At 37.5% G+C, this 17,364-nt stretch overlaps 1 protein-coding gene across 3 annotated transcripts in view; it reads right to left on the bottom strand.

Annotated features, from left to right (window-relative positions):
* The window catches only part of LOC135324404 (transcription factor TFIIIB component B'' homolog), a 51,667-nt gene that overhangs the window by 9,967 nt on the left and 24,336 nt on the right, over positions 1 to 17,364 (bottom strand). For 2 of the 3 annotated variants that reach the window (XM_064500571.1, XM_064500572.1), the window contains exons 20-36: positions 16,961 to 17,174; positions 16,238 to 16,425; positions 15,455 to 15,671; positions 13,869 to 13,984; positions 12,938 to 13,157; positions 12,210 to 12,394; positions 10,767 to 10,983; positions 9,322 to 9,527; positions 7,876 to 8,269; positions 6,426 to 6,542; positions 6,103 to 6,139; positions 5,065 to 5,148; positions 4,150 to 4,381; positions 3,267 to 3,424; positions 2,709 to 2,850; positions 2,072 to 2,258; positions 510 to 570 (exon numbers count right to left, since the gene is read on the bottom strand). In XM_064500571.1, the coding sequence (XP_064356641.1) occupies positions 510 to 570; positions 2,072 to 2,258; positions 2,709 to 2,850; positions 3,267 to 3,424; positions 4,150 to 4,381; positions 5,065 to 5,148; positions 6,103 to 6,139; positions 6,426 to 6,542; positions 7,876 to 8,269; positions 9,322 to 9,527; positions 10,767 to 10,983; positions 12,210 to 12,394; positions 12,938 to 13,157; positions 13,869 to 13,984; positions 15,455 to 15,671; positions 16,238 to 16,425; positions 16,961 to 17,174 (2,975 nt within the window). The remainder of the gene's footprint in view (positions 1 to 509; positions 571 to 2,071; positions 2,259 to 2,708; positions 2,851 to 3,266; positions 3,425 to 4,149; positions 4,382 to 5,064; positions 5,149 to 6,102; positions 6,140 to 6,425; positions 6,543 to 7,875; positions 8,270 to 9,321; positions 9,528 to 10,766; positions 10,984 to 12,209; positions 12,395 to 12,937; positions 13,158 to 13,868; positions 13,985 to 15,454; positions 15,672 to 16,237; positions 16,426 to 16,960; positions 17,175 to 17,364) is intronic. The other variant, XM_064500573.1, reaches the window with a different exon arrangement.

Here is a 17,364-nt window from a genome sequence, read left to right as displayed (position 1 = left end):
CTTTTTTCCTGCTCTATGTTCACAGAGTCTTGCCTTCCTACTCACACAGCTATGACACTAGCACTCACTAGACACATTAGCCACTATAGCTCACTAAGCCTGTGGAAAACTACACAGGTTCTTTCTCTCCCCTTGCTGCTCCACCTTCAATTTCCGACAAATTAGTGAGCTAGAGGCTCACAGAGGTCTAACAAGTGCTGAAGTCAGCACAAGGTAAGCAGGAGGAGCTCACAGCAGGGAGGAAAGAGCAAGAAGTTTCTCTTCCACTGATTTTTGAACTTAATGAGGTACCATTCAAAAAGCTACCAAGTCTAGTTTGTGTCAATAAAACGAAGATAAGAGGTTAGTGATGAGAATGGCATTATACTGTGGGTCATTATTTTTGTTAATGAAGTAGACTGTTTTAAATCATGTTAGTGAAAACATCTTAATCTTTTGATTCATCTTTGTGTGATTACAAGATACACAAATGTCAGATTTTGTTAACTTTGAATATTGCAACATTATACCTGAAGTCTCTTCTGTGCTGCTTATATATTGTTGTTGAAAATCCTGAACACATGCTTCATTCTAGAAATAAAACATTTGCAATAAAACAAATTAAGAGAACTGAGAAGTAACTCTAGAAAACAGGAAAGAAACAAAGTATGTCAAATACTGAAGAGCCAGAATTTCTAGTATCATCATCATACTTACAATTTGTCAACTTTCACTTCTGGCTATTCTAGGCTGAAGGATACCAGCCTGACAAGAAACACTTGGGCAGTACTTACATATCATTTATATGCAGCTCATTGTCTCTATTGATGGTTTGTTGGAGAGAAAAACAAAAGAAAAACAAAAAAAAAACCCCTATGCTTCCTACAGTACAGCTCTGACAGAGCTGACTCACACAGTAAATTGCTCAGTAGCACTAAGAACATGAATTCCCCCAACTATTACAAAAACCACTGAGTGCCAGAAGAAGAACTCCAAGCTCTACAACTCATCTATCCATTCTCTTTCATGGCACATAACATTGCTAAACAAAAAAAAAAAAAAGCACCAAACAAAAAACCCACTCCACTGAAAGTTGCCTCCCCTCACACTGACTGCCAGTCCTGTCTCCAGCCAATTCATTCTTGTACCTTGTTTTAAGCTGAGATTAGCCTTGACACATCAACAGATTGCACTGGCGAAAACAAGCTACCACCCATTAGCTGTCCCATGATAACTGTACAGACACTGACCTCAGGCAACACTAGAAAACCTGAGGGAAAAATCAACCTCTCTCTCATGAAGAAACAAGATACTTCTCATTTATACTAGAGCAGGGATACACAAACCACTGCAGAGCAATGGATGGAAATGGAAATACAATTATTACCATGGACAAACAAGGTATTTCAAAACTCAACTAAGAATTTTAACCTAAGTGGGAAAGAGCACAGTAAAAGTGAGGAGGAATAAATAGCCACAAGTAAAAGTTAAGAGTTTAAGATTCTTCCATGCCCAAAATGCCATTTTCAGACTAGAATATATTCAACAGCTAAATCCCAAATACTTAAAAAGAAAAAAATTTATCCTCTAGAGGGATATTTTGTTATATGCTAACCAATTTTAATATGAAAATTAAAATCTAGTTTTGCCAAGGTTTGTTTTAAAGAAAGCAAAGTTTGTTTTAAGCAAAGCAAAAGAAGTTGACTATGAAAATGCAAAGACAGCAGTGACATTTTAACCAAACAAATATAACTGTACCAGGTCAAACCAAATAAATAAATGAGTAACTTCTTCCATCAAAACTCTTTAAAAAAAATCCTTCAAAATTTTGTTAGCATATATCACTTATAGCTCTGAAATGCTATAAATCGAGGCTTGAGAAGATGGGGTTCACTCAAATGATTGAGAAGATGGGGTTCACACAAATGATTAAGTTTAACTATGCCTATACAAAAAATAGACGTTTCATTCACCAGCTGAAGTACCAGGTCTGTAAAATGGGTGAGTGAATACATTTGCACTGAGAGCCTCTTCCTATACAGAGTTTCAGAAACTGGGCACCTCTAGACTGTAGTAAAATTAAGTTCTTTACCTGAGTCATGTTCAATGTATATAGACTGTGCTCAGCAGGACTAGGATTTTGCTCAGGAAGTCCATTCACAGGACTTTGGTTTGGATAAAGCTCTTGTCCCACTTCAGAAGCCTCAGGTTTTGGTGATGCAGTTACAGTTTTTAGTTCCCCTGAAGTTCCACAAGCATTTCTCATCTCTTTTTCTGTTCTGAAAGATATATATAGTTAATTTGAAACTAACTAAGCACATCATCCTGTGACATGGAATAAATCCTGTATAAGTATTTATTTAATATTAAGCTTACATAGTCACAGAGAATAAGTTTTTGAAGAGGTGCTCTGTTTCTCTTTGACTACATCCTTAACATGTCCTATCAGATGCTGTTTTACAAGACAGAATTAAGTATCAAGGTGATTACTAAGAACTGAAACAGCAAACAAGTTAACATTTTACTTCCAAAACCTGTATGACAACATGCAAGACAGTTTAAAACCTTAAAAACAGAACAGTCTATACTGTAAATCTGCATGCATTAACACATGCCATTGCTGTAGGCATATAGTTTCCATAAGAGGCATATACTACCCAAGCACTTCAGCTGCCTATTTTAAGAAACCTCAGGAATACATTCAATGTAAATTGATGATTTCTTCCTACCTCTCTGTTCTGTCTACTTGCTTGACAAGTTCTGTACTTCCAGTTGCAAAATCATGAAGATCCAAAGAATCATCCACAGCTGGTCTGACCTGTTCTAGTTCTACCTTCTGCATTTCTGCAGTACCACTCAGAACTGTGGCCTCTAAAGATTTTAAAACAAGTATATATAAGAATATATACAATATACATATTTACAAAATGTGTGTATGTATGAAACGGAGATATATATGGAAGAGAAAGACATTAATGAAAGGAAAAAGGTATACTGTATTGTACTATTTCTGTCATGGCCATCCCAGTAACTTAAGGGCTTTCCAGGTAATTTAAGACCTGCACAGAAAAGTCTCTGTGAAGATTTTATTTAATTTTATACTGAAAGGTACATTTATATATAAAGCTATACCATAAATGGATACCCTGCTGTTACAATGGTGATGCATCACCTGTAAACACGAACAGAAAGTGGAGATTGATTTTAATTTAGTTTTATTTCAGAAACAAATGTGAATTTATCACCACAAACCATTTTTAAAACCTTAGGATATGGGACAGGCTTACCACTTTGAACTTGCTCTAGTTCTTCCACAAGTACATTTCTATTAACAGGCTTCTGAATAATGTTCTTATTTGACCTCACTTCTCCAAAGTCTGGCTCAGGCTTCAGGAGTCTACCTCTTGTCAGTCCTGTACTGTTCACCACAGGCACAGAGCTATCACTGCAGGTAAAAAGGAAAATACCATCAATATAATTCTTGATTCTGACAGTTAGCAGTGCGATGAAACTAGTATTTTCAGCAAAGATCACCGCACAGAGAACAGATGGGAGATGTGGAACAGAGGCAGTAAATTCTGGTTAACAATACGATAACAGAACCACAAAACTCAGAGCAAAAGATCTTTGATTATACTTTTTCAGAGGGGTATAATCTGATAGTTTGTTCAAGCAGTGAACCTGAATTTTCTGAAAAGGTGTTCCATCAAGCTCTTTCAAAATTTACTAGTTTTGTTTAAAAAACTAAAAAAAAAAAAGAAAAAAAAAAAACCCACAAGAGAATATGACAGCAACCCAACCGGTTCTTTGACATCTGTTTAATCAGAGCCCATGGCAGAAGTGACATTTAAGTAATTTGCCTGGGCCTGATCAGTTGTTTAGTACTTTCAGAAAATGGGCTTGGTAAAATAACAGTAATCCATATGAACTAAGTTCTAACAGTCCCCTCCCCCCCCCGCCAAATTCCCCCAAATTGCATGTCAACATCTCATAAAAGTGGTAAGGAAAATTCAAGAAGGCTTTTCCAGATTACATAGCAAATTACACAAGCTGAGAAACGTTCACTAAAGCAAGATGCCTGAAATTCAAGAAACATGCCAGAAAGAACCTGTTAAAGGTAAGCAGTGTCAGAGAAGCTCCCTCTCAAAGTAATTAAGGTAGTAATTTAACCTGGTTTCTGTAGCATTTTTCTCAAAATATTCTTCACCACCTGTTCCTGTGCCAGTGCTTTGCTGCTCTAGATTAACGTTCTTTCCATCCTCAGAAGGAAACAGTTCCTTGTTAGAAGTAGGTGAAGAGAGTAAATACTGACAAGAAATTACACTTTGTTCTGAATAAGCATGGGTCACAAGGTTATTGGCCATGTGTAAATCATCTTGAGCAGGTAACAACTGTGTCCGTCCTGTTTAGAACAATAAACAAGATAGAAAAACGTAATTAAAAAAACTCAGGTTTTGTAACTGCATAGAGCTGTTTACAGATGATCAAACTTCATTTGATAAAATCTGCTTTCTCCAGAGATGCAAATTTCAATCCCAGGTAAATGCAGTCTTATGGTCACAGTTTTTGGTAGTAAGGAGGCAGAGATTAATATTTACCCATGAAAGCCAATTCTAAATTCCAATTAAAACAGCCAGTCAAAAACTAGACTAAAAACTGGTCAATTCAGATTACAGCTCATTGGAGGAGGCGGGGGGGAGAACCAACAAAAAGTTATTTTTCAGGATAAAGACCAGAAAATACCACTGACGATTATGGACATTTAAGCTTGGTTCTTCTCTTTTGTCTGATTTATGGGACCAACACCAACTAATTCAAACATGTCCTTTCCTAAAAGAGCTCCCAGAAACATCTTTGTAGCGAAGCGCTGCAGCTGGCAGTATCCAAAACAGTGCCTCATTTTTCCCATCCAGGCAGCATTGCCTAGTCTGTCTATTACAACTCAGCAGGACTAAATGTAGAAGAAACTCTCAATCTCCTGTTGTGCAGTAGCGAGTAGAAGAAGCTTTGCAGCCACTGTTCCATTCCTCCTTATGCAAACCCATGAAGCACAAGGAAGGCTTTGTCCCGTAAGTCAGATCATACCTTCAGTGTTTATTTTTAACTGGAACGTTGGATCACCCATTGCAAGTAAAGTCATGGCAGCTTCCGTGCTTCCATCATTAATTCCTACAAAGTCATTCATACACAAATTAAAAAAATCACAAGTATATTTACCATTAAATTCACTTATCCACATTCAAAAAGCATTTGACATCATCGGTACAGTGAAGTACATGTTTTTAAATTGTTGCCTTTCATGGATCAAGATACTTGTAGACAGACAGCAAATCTCATTCACTAAATCCAAACTACTGTAGAAACATTAAGCAGCGTCATTATTCCCATTAACAAAAAAGAAAGAGAAAAACAGTTTAATCAAAGACATCCCTATCTGTAGTGCTGATAGAGTTATCTCCTTCCACCTATCACTCATTAATGGGTCATATAAAACAAAACATTTCCATCTTCCAAACCTAATGTAATGAAATAGATGAACAGGAAAAATGAGGTTTCCTCTCCCTCAATTTCAACTGCTTTTTAGCAAAACTGAGAACACATTTAAATTTCAAAATGAAAGCTATTCTAAAAATTCATACATCAGTCAGGGTTTGTAACCCGTCTCATACAAAAAGAATATTTGCTTCTGGAAGACTATGATCACTCTTTTACCTCTCACGCATGCTATCTTACCAGTTTAAGACATTATAGTCAGAGACCATAGAGATGGCAATGACAAAGCTATGAAACTACCCATTCTTTGTACCGTTCAGTCACACATCAAGTGACTGATGTGAGCACTTGCAAAGTTTCCTCTTCTCACACAGCTAACCATGTGAAACTGATACAAGGGACATTGAAAAGGTACATTTCGACTCTGAGGAACAGCCTTGCAGTGCTTGGTCTACCAAACTGACAGAACAATAAGGAAGAAATAGTTTAAGCCTCCTCCAAAACACAAACACATCCCAAATCTCATGAGCCTGGCTGTGTTAAGATGAACGTCCAAACTTCTACCAAGAATACCTACATGTTGATAATAAGTCAATGAGCAAGACATGAACAAGATTACTCCATATCTACCTTTGTCCTCCTCTGGATTTTCAGGAATGTTTGCTTCCTTAAACAAAAACAACAACAAAAAATCAAAGTTCTATATAAAATGGATCTGCAATTTTAACACAATGTTACCAGTAAATTCTCTGCCCAAAGGCTACTCTGGCTTTGAAATGGTGTGTTACAGGTTAACAATTTTATTTATATGGTTTTCCCGTATCTGTGTCCCTTATATCTGTGGGGGACATTAAGAATCTGTTAAGCTATACTATTATAAGCAGGCATCATAAACTGACATTGGCCATGTAGTTTTGTATCTGCTATGAAGCCAGAAAAAGAGACATTCTTACAGCTGGTGAGGTGTTCACATTTTCCTCCCTCTGCATCACTGGCTGGACAGATGCATGAGACAGACTTTCAACATCAGTAACCACCTGCACATCTGGGACACTTGCAGATATTTCCAGCTGTAAAAATAATTTAATGAAAACAAAAATTAAAAAGTATTTCAGTGCATCAGCCCCAAAAGAAAATCTGATGAATACAAGTTTTAGAGTCCATGTACACTCAGCAGATCTTGAACATTTAATGGGATCCCTCCCCAAAATTAAGTCCTATAGTACATACCATGTGATTTGAGAAGGAAGGAGTTATATAAACTGGAGGTATAGCAGGTAGTACTGTAATTGGAAGCAGACAACCATAAGACCTTATTTCTAGTTGCTTACTATTCTACCAAACGAAACTTTTTGGCTGATATCTTTCATGCTGGTTATTTAACACAAAAATATTTTGTCTGCTTTCTCCCTTTTTCTGCTTTTTAAGTCTTCAGGAAAAAAGCAGTTCAGTCTTCCAAACTAAGTTTAGGGAAAATACACGTGTGTGCACGCGCGCACACACATGTACACACACACACACACACACACAGAGCCTACATCATGTATGTATGTAGCAAAGTTTTATCTGTACATATCTGTACACAGTGATTTTTTATATGTATGTGTATATACATATATACATATCTGTGTATATGTAAAGAAATTTATATACATGTACACACATAGAGAAAGCATATATATATATATACACACACACACATGCATATATAGTATGTATGTATGCAGTGAAACTTTTATAGACAGCTTTGCCCGTCTTCTTTTCCTCTTTAACACTATCTTTCCATTGAGAACTTCAGTCAATCCACATTTCAGAAACTCAAGGACCTGACATTTGACAGAAAGGTTGCACTACTGCCAGTGATATTCTTATAAAAAAAAAAAAAACCTGCTCAATTTGGGTAGTTTTCAAAGGCTTGCATTTTCACAGGTACTTTGCACTGACCTGCTTAAGTCTGACATTTGAGTTCTCAGGTATCTAATCACATCCCTTGCCCTGATGGCTCCTGTGTGTTAAACCAAGTAATTTGATCATCATCCTCACACTTACTATATTCCAAATCTTCAAGATGAAGGGAATCAGCAGAGCTCTCCCTGCAACAACTTTTCCCCTTGTTATTGTTCTAGAGTTTCCCTTGGTGCTTTGACTGAGCTTTCAATTCTCTTGCTCTTTTATCTAGAGCTAATTGTTCTTTTGGTCACTTGCACACAACATATAATGCTACATAAGGCTGTAAGGCAGTTAAAGTTTCTTGATTGGGAAGTAAAGAATGCAGTTAAAGTTTCTTGATTGGGAAGTGGGAGGGAGAAGAACACACACATCCCCCTCCCTCATTTCCTAACATTCAAATGTAAAGTTGAAGTGCTCCATTTGCCCCATCTCGGGCCTCAAGAAACATCATACCTCCTCCATGGTTTCCTCTATCTGAACAGGAACAGGTTTTGGAGATCGAAGACCTACAGGAACAAACACGGGAGCTTTGTTTACTTCCTCTGGTGCAAAACATTGATCTTCATCATCTGGCTCAAAATCATCAGCCTCATCCTCATCCTCATCCTCCTCTTGCGAAGCCCGGAGAGTCACCAAGGTTGTCTTTGAACTTCTGTGCTCTTTCCCAGATTTCCTTCTACGAGCAGATTTCAGACTTTTGCCTTTAGTAATACTCAGTTTAATTTTTTGTCTTTGATTCCCCTTTTCATTGCGATCAGGCTCACATTCAGAGGCAGAAGAAGAAGCAGTTCTTAGCTCCAAGACCCGTTTTGAGGCTATCCGTTTTGATGATCTTCTAGACTGCCTTCTGAAGTACAGAACAAAAACAATGAAATGTAAGACATTCCAAAAGAGGAACACCACAAATCAATATAAACTCACTGAAGAGAAAAGATCACTATGACCAGCCATGTGATCTAGTTGCCTTCTAACAAAAGTTACTTTTTGAGAAAAATGTATCCAGACTCTGTATCATTAGAAATCGTCATTATTTCATGTACCTACAAAGTACTGATTGCACATGTGTATTAAACAGTTTGAGTGTCGAAATGTCACACAGTGCAACTTACAGGACGCAGAACTCCTTGATCGGAAAAGGTGGATTAATTCTCATTTTGAGGGACTTGGAAGTTGCATGCTTTTTATATCAGGGGAACAGGTCCAGTTATCTTTTAGTAAAACTACACTAGGAACCCCAAACTGTGAGACTTCAGCTGATCCGATTTACACCTAGAAATGAGGATCGTTAACCAATAACTACTTGTCTGCTCATGTTTCTCAAACAGCAATCTCTTCAAGAATCAGTTGGTTACCATTTCCCTCCTCAAAGTTGGGAGCATGAACACTGGATGCCGAAAGTAATTCCTCATACCCCCCCACCCCCTCAAAAAAAAAAAAAAAAAGAAAAAAACCAGCATCCTTGGAAGATGGGAGTGAAGAATACATAGCAGCAGAGGCATCCAGCATAGAGTTTTCATTTAGGACATTACCACAATGTCTTTGTCCCCAGGGTGAGTACTTGGAGGGCCTTGCCTTTAAAATCAGAACTCTTACAGTGGCACAGTACTAGCAATGTGGGCCCAGGAGCTAAGACTGGTATGATACAGAGTGAGAACAGAAAGTAGAAGCAGGAACTTTGGGATGAGTTGGCGAGAGTGCTGGCTGTGTTTGCTTGATGAGAGTACAGACAGGGTAGAAGGCATGGGGATTGCTACGCGCACCTGGAACATGAGAGACACAAGGACTGACATCCTGTATGTGCTTAAACACAGTTTTAGAACTATGTCTGATAATTAAATTTTAAAAAAACAAAACAAAACCAAATCAGTTGAGCTTGAAAGTCAGAATTAGTTGTTTTACCTTGTGAGATCACCTGACATTTTCTCCTGAGAAGCAGAAGGCTGAAAATCTTCTTCTTGACTCTCACTCTCTGATGAAATCTCTGGAGACTGGAATTTACTTTCTTGCCTGATTCTTTTACAGGATGTTTCTTCAGAGTCTGTAAAACGATGTTTTCTTGTAGCCTCTGAGAAGGATGCAGCTTCCACTAAGTTAGTAGAGTTTTGCTGAACAGATGAAACAGTTATTACCATGTTAAGTGCCAAACATATTTTTTAACTGGTTTTAGTGACAAAGCAATTTAAAGAACAAAGTTTGAGGTTCTTGAACACATGCCCAATTGTCACCTCTCCTGCTAGCTTAAGACTCCTCCTACACACACACCTTTTTCTTTAAATTTCAGTCTCTGTAGTAAAAATGCCATTTCATGGCACCTGTGTTCCCAGTGCTGCTAATTAACAGACCAGGTCTTCGCTCAACTTATCATGAGTAGTAGCCCTTCAGCAGCTGGAAAGAGGAACTATCTTCTGTTTTCTAAAGCTACCTATTAGCTTAGAGGACAATTTGAGAGAAGGGAAGAGTTATTTGTTTTCTGCCCTAGGAACAAGTCAGAAAGAAATAGCTACCCTGATTTAGAGAACAGGGTTTGAACATTATTCAAACACAAATAGAAAGGTTTGTCAGAACATAGGCAGCATTCTATTAAGCAGGATTGTGTCACAAGTCATCTTCTCCCGCAGGAGCTGTAGTGTCAAAATTTTGCTCACTTGCAGTGTTTGCTTTGATAAAGTTCCTACAGAGCTATTCTCACAAAACAGTTGCTTGGGATGGATTTAGAACTCTCATTTGAGCACACTACGCAATTCTGTTCAAAATGTGTAATTTTTTAAAACACATCAGTAAGTGCAGTTCTATCAACCATGGGCACTTGGCAAACATGATACATTAATTGAATATTTCTAGCGATCCATTTAGAATATAAGAAACAACTTGATTCAGATGCCATAACTATAGACAGAAAGAAGCAGTCTGGGTCAGCTCAGGTCTGCCGAAAGAATTTAAGAAGAAGGTCTGAACAAGCTATTCAGGTATATATCAATAACTGTAAGCATACTTATACAGATTTTACATAGTATTTGGTATTAGATAGCTGCCTTAATTTTCATTGTTCAGTGCACAGCAGACATTAAATTTGTTGGTAACAGGGTTAGCATGTATTTATGCTAATGAAGATTTCTGGCCACATAAATTATAAAACTTAGAAAGACAGTACATATTAAATAGTCTCACAGTTTTAGGATTTTGAGTATTTTTATTCAACATCATTCCCAATAGTGAAGTAAAAAAAGAAAAGAATCACTTCAACTATTCACATCCATATACTGGGTTTCTGCACCATGACTTCCAAGAAGTTAAGCACAAGAATTAAAGTATAAATTGGCCCAAACTAAACATTCAGCACTTACCATTGATACATCTGTTCTTTCTGACATCAAACACTCTTCTGCATTTCTAATTTCAGTGTCATCTTCATTTCTGTTTCTACTTTCTTCAGAATGATCTCTCTTTCTAGTAACTCTCATTAGGTTTGACCTTGGCTTCCAGAGGGGGTCCCTCACTTGATGCAAAGGTTTTGTATCATTTGATTTACTTTTTTCTCCAGAACTTAATTTATCACCAGACCTACAAAATATTAAGATTTTAAATTTTAGTGCTCAGGCACTATTAAATAGACTGTACAACCCTGGCTCACAAATAAATATTTTGTATATCCACCCAGAAATTGACCTAAGTGTTCTGGTTTTGGGGTTTTTTTTTTTTTTTGGGGGGGGGGTGTTAACTTATTTATTAAACTCCACTCACTAGGGGAAGAAAGAGAGCAATGCAAAAAGGAGATAATTTGCTTTTCTTCAGTAATGGACCTTTCAGTTTGCTTTTGGACAAGCAGGTAAAACAACATAAAGTCAGCAACTGCTGAAAGTTTCAGATATGCCACCATGGGCCCCAAAAATTAGTGAAGGTGCTTCCATGGCTGCTTAATCCCAATGCTCAAGGTACTACTGTTTTTAAACAGGATGAAATTCTCACATCCCACATTCATATCACAGTAAGATCATTGAAATCTTGGGCTATGAAATTCAAGACTGAGGAAAATCCCCTATCACAGAAGCCAGGAAGACTCAGTAAGGTAAGGCTCTTTTCTTATTAACCCTAGCACAAAGACTCTGGGATATGACTGTAACACAAGTCACAAAAGAGATCCCAAGCAGAGATTCAGAGACAGAAAGGAACAAAAAGAGAATTTTAGAGAACAGTAAAATAATTTGATCCTTGGCTGCTCCATATTAGTTAGGATTATGCATAAGGTAGTTTATAACACAGCCCAGAACAGTTACAAGTGAATGGCACAATCTGCCTCATATTACACATACATAAAAAGCATACCCTCCACCAAATCACTGCATAAGCTTCTGCTGGAAAGGAAAAGTGAGAAGACTGGGAATACATTTAAGACAACAAGCTCACTGAGAACCGCTGTAGGTAAAGTAACAAAGTGAGCTTGTCCTGCTTTCAAGGGTCCACATCCATAGTCTGCTGGACCTTAGGAGTGTGTTAATGAAAAATTCAAACAGCTGAACTATGACTGCTTGCTCCTACTGTCCTACTCCCACCTGCAAAATATCCTCTTCCAATGTGGAAAACGGTCTTGAGGAATTCTGTGATTCCATTAAAAATACACTTAAAATTATGTAAGGATGCCACCTAGTGACCATCATGGCAGGTATCACATACAACTGATAAAGCTCAGCCTACACTTCACAAAGCAAGAGCTATATGAAAATAACTGGATAAATACATAAAGGGTTTTTTTTAAGAGCTTTTTTTAGTTTGTCAACAGGGAACTTTACCTCTCTGTGGTATCCTGAATGCTTTCTACAGCCTCTGTAGACGGACACTCTTTTTGCTCTCTCTTGCGAGAGAGTGGTGATTTTTCAGGGGAACAGAGTATTTCTGACTTCATACTTCTTGTATTTGTCTCTGGACTGTCATTCTTAGCTGAATTCCCCACAGACAGCAATACTTCCATGTCATCCTTAAATTCAGGGAAAAAGACAATATTAGCACAAAATATATCAGATGTAAAATAAAGCATTGCAAGTTACAATCTAGATATTAATTTGAAACAAAACTTTGCTCAAAAATCTCCTAGTAGTTTAGGGCACCTATCATTGTTCCCTTCTCCTTTAGGAAGGGCATCCATATATTCCTTTGTGACCAACCACCAGTGGGTTCAGAAGAAACCCAGCAACAGAAATATGCCATGCCCATAACTATTAATTATCATGTACATGGCTAAAATTTTAAAGTTTAAGTGAAGAACAGGATAAGTCTTTAGATTTAACAAAAAAACATAGACACAAGTAGTGTGTCATTAACACAGAATTTTAAAGGACCTCATATTAGGATGCAAGTATCCAGTGGTGGCCGACAAGCCTAATTTCCATAACAGTAATTCTCACTAGTTGAAAATTAATTTATGGGTTGAGAGCAGCTTATTTAGACACTTCATAACAGCAGCTGGTGCAGAGATAAGTATCAATAAGCACAGTCAGAAAGGTCTGGACAAAATTCTCACTTTTGAGGAAAGAGGTTCCTCAGACTCTTCTACTACAGGGAGACTCTCTCCTTTTTCTGCTTCTTCTTCAACTGGAGCAGCAAGTTTTTGCACCACTGGAGATTCTTTTTTGCTACATGCTCTTCCTAGGTTTGGTCTAGCCCTCTGAAATCGATTCCTTAAGAGTTGTGCTGGTTTGAGGGCAACCAGCTTGCCTTCTGGGGAAACGGATTTTTCAGCACTAGTGTATTTAAAACAAAACAAAAGTCACTTGACTTCAGTTGGGGGTGGGGAAGAAAACATTTCCACATACATTAAATTTTGAATCAACAAGATGATACAAGAATACAAGATGATTAGAAACTCCGATATACCATATGTTTCGGGTTTTTTTTAAAAAAACAATAAAATAGCCTTTAGAACATACATATTTCTGTTTTTGACATTTACAGTTAAGATTTGACAAGGAATAAGGAAAATTCATTGTCAAAACATTTTTGACAGCAAAAGGAAATTTGTGTTACTAATCATACCAACATCAAAGAACCTGCAACTTAATATATGTTTAAAATCTTATTTTAACACAAGCAATAGTAAAGTAGAAGACCAGACTGGGACCAACAAAAGACAGAACTCTGGCACTTTGCAAAATTTATGAGCATTACATGCATGATCACTGTATATGGAAATACAAATCCAATAAAAGAAAAGCTTGGTCAAAAAGAACTATGAGCTCAAACAGAGCAAGACTCTATCAGATAAACAATGACAAGTAAATTCAGCTAAAAATGTACTCTGAAAACTTGGCAAGAAGCTGCCAGAAGGCACTGAAACCTAAGCATTAGAGAAAGACAGGAAACAAGGAACAAAAGAATTGACATTTACAGAAGTGTCTAATTTATGCACTAGATGAAACATTTTAAAACATGATTTTCCTGGACTCTAACCTCACCTGCTCTGTTTACACAATGCATTTTCAGAAATATGGGGCACTTGAGGCTCCTCTTGCTGTGCCTGTTCCTCATCACTCAACACATCAGCTTGACGCAATGTAACTTCATTTTCACCCTTTAATATGCAACAAAATATAAGCATTATGCCTTATAGCATAAAAAACGAGAATCAAGCAAATTTTTAAAACAAAAATGTGTTTTATTAAAAAGGCAAGCATAAACTCCAGATCTCAGTGTTAATCTCCCCAATGTGAACAAAGAGAATCATGCTGTTTTATTGAGAGTCACCTGCCCGAGCACATAAATCAATTAAAAGGCATGCAGGAACATAAGTTCTTTCAGTCCTGGGCAGCCTAGAGTTAGCCTCTTCGCCACTACCACAGGCACTGAAGCATTATGGATAACAGTTGTCTATTTATCACTCAATCAACTCTGTGTTACATGGAGCACTAGGGAAACAATGCACTGAGGCCTTTGAAAAGGCTTTGGAAAACCTTTGAAATTTGGACACTTTAGAGCACAGCACAGGCACACCCTAGCTGTCACAAAATAACCTCAGACTCAGAAAGGTTTATTAGTTTTACTTCTGTATTTGCCACACCGGTTCCACGCAGACACCACTCACACACGCTCCTCAGCACTCCAGGTCCAAGATGGCTTTATTATTACAGAGCAGCATCAGACCACTGTACTCTGCAGTGGCTCTACACATTTGTACTGCACAGAGCAGACGCACGTGCACAGGCCACAGGTCTAGAAGAGACAAAGCTGAACCATAAGCAACTAACTCAGCTGGGCATGAGCGGTGCCCTGGGGCACTGAGTGCATCTGCAGTACGCCTCTCCTGCTCCTCTCTGGGAGCACAGCACACAAGTACTCAAAGCTAGCTGTACACAGGTTCAAGAACAAAAGCAGCTGTACCTACTCCACAAATGAGTCAGTCATAAAAAGTTTAAGCTACATTTGAGATCTCAGTCAACTCTGCACAGAACCAATTCATGCCTGCACCCATAGCATCATTCATCTGCAACCCAAAAATGGTTACAGAGAGTTTAATACTACTGCAATGGCTCTCAAGGATTTTTATACCTATTACAGTGCCTAGTAAAGTGTCTGTGGGACATAAAATGTAGGTAAATATCCTCTACTTTACACAGGTAAATTCAGTCAATGCCAGACTCTGCAATGGTGAAGCCAGTCAAAGCTTAATTCTTACATAAAAATAGCTCTTCCTGCCTTCTCTTGATACTTTATGCTGGATTCCTCAACACAGACTTGATTCATCCAAACAGGAAAGATAAAATGAACAAAAAGCTCTTTTTTTACTGCTATATATAAAATGCACTTTTCTTCTAGAATTTCTGAAATGTGCATAATGCTTTTCTACCATGCAATCCAACCAAAATCACATCCCCACTTTCCAGAAAATACGAGTAATACAGGTTGTAGACTTCATTTCATATCTGCATTATCTCAACATACCAGGGTTTTGGAGGGGGGTTGTTCTAATGCAACTTCATGAAACAGAACATGCAACTTGAAAGCATTTTTCTGGAGACGAAAAATGTATTCTTATTAGACTTACGACAACAGACACAGCATTGGCCAATTCATCTTTTTGCAATACCAGCTGCTCTGCTTGAGGTTTTTCATCCGACTTATTTTTTTCTGTTTGTAATTCCTTCCTTCCCACAGTCCTTCTTAAGTTTGGCTTGTGCCTCTGGAATCGGCCCCTCCCTAACTGTACAGGTTGAAGAGAAGTTGGTTTGCTTTCTTCTTGGGTAGTATTTTTGCTGTCAAGCCTACGTCAGACAGAAAAAAAAAATCTGAAACTTAACACAAAAGCTGGCCATTAAAAACCACAGGCCAGTTATATTTACCTATAAAACACATCTCTGAATTTTTAAAAGAAACAGGTAAACAAAGTTCTTCCAAGTTTAACCTATACACAGAAATCTTTGTTACATCAAGAAATGTAAAGCACCAGTCTAACGACTTCAACAATATAATTAACTAACTCCCTGGAGGCATTACCTTATTGTCCGCTTATTAATATAAAGCCAAAGTAATTTTCACATGGTTTCTCTGAAAAGCAAACTAACATTCTGCTTAAACTAAACGCATCTAGTGTTTCAGAGGACGAAGCCGATTCTGACAAAATACCAGCTGTAAAAATGAATGCTCATTCATTTGACGCATAGCATAGAAATAACTGGAATTTTAGTATAACCGATGCTGAAACTATGAGAACTGACATTTCATTAGGTATTTTTATTAGATTTTCTTTGCCAGTTAGAAATCCATTGGCACAATGATTTCCTTTTAACATGTCTTCATTGTTACAGTCAAGAAACTGAAGTGGCTTTACCTTGCATCAGTAGCTGACATTTCTTCTTGGTTATCTACAGGTGGACAAGACTCAAGTTCACCATCTTCTGATCTTGAAAGCATCTCTGGGGACTGACAACTTGGCCTTCCAGAAGCTTCTTGAGAGCCATGAGAGTTTTCCTTTCCCAAGGGTTCTAATGACTGCAGGACTTCATATTTTTCTGTTTTCTAAAAAAGTAAAAACACATGAACCAGAAAAAGTCATGACGCTAATTCAAACTGAAAAGGGCATGTTATGATGTTCATGAAGTTCAGTATTAATCACTATAAGGTATTTCCTGCAGAAGAATTCCAGTTAACTGCTTACTAGTAACTTCTCAGGCTTTCCAAGAAAAACACACACTTATTTCTTTTAAACTAAACTGCTTGATATCCAGACTTCTTGTTTGCCGTCTTTTATTAGTACTTTTCTTTCTTCACTGTCATCTCTACAAGCCCACCTCAGGTCAGAAAGACATTTGGATACATAACAAAATATACAATAGATGTAAGCTATTATTCCTCACATACAGTTAGGTGGAAGGTAGGGGAGTTTCTATTCAGAAAACTTCAGCTCTTGAAAAAATTTTGCTTCAAGAAAGATTAACTTGTGTTTTCAAAAACAAAAAAAAAACAAAAAAACAAACAAAAAAAACATCAGCGTTCCCTTCAGCTCCACAAACCCCAAGGCTCAGCTAGAACTAAAGGGGAAAAAGCGCCTTACATCTACATCGAGAAGGGTGCTACATTCATCGTCACACTGCGTCAAACTTTCTTCCTTATTGGTATCAGTCTGTGATACACCTTTATTTACATCTAGCACATCCTTTGTAACAGTTATCTTTCCTAAATTTGGCTTTGGTCTCTGGAATCGATTCCTCAATAGCCGAGCTGATGAAACAATGGTTTTCTCATCTTGGTTCTGAGGACCAGATTTCCTACAAAACAAAAAAATAAAAGCACAATCAAAGGCAGAGACAACAGTAGCTCTCCAGGTCATACATGATATACTTGTATGTGATCCTCGCCAATACAGGAGTCAAGTATAAATATTCTTAGCTTTCTTAGAGCAATAGCCAAAGTAACTGACATGGAAAAAAGATCAAATAAGGTCATATCAAACACTTC

The sequence above is a fragment of the Dromaius novaehollandiae genome, chromosome W (genome assembly GCF_036370855.1).
Source record: "Dromaius novaehollandiae isolate bDroNov1 chromosome W, bDroNov1.hap1, whole genome shotgun sequence".
NCBI classification, from domain to species: Eukaryota; Metazoa; Chordata; class Aves; order Casuariiformes; family Dromaiidae; genus Dromaius; species Dromaius novaehollandiae.
The sequence above is the reverse complement of the archived record's forward strand: the minus strand, read 5'-3'. Positions and strand labels throughout refer to the sequence as shown.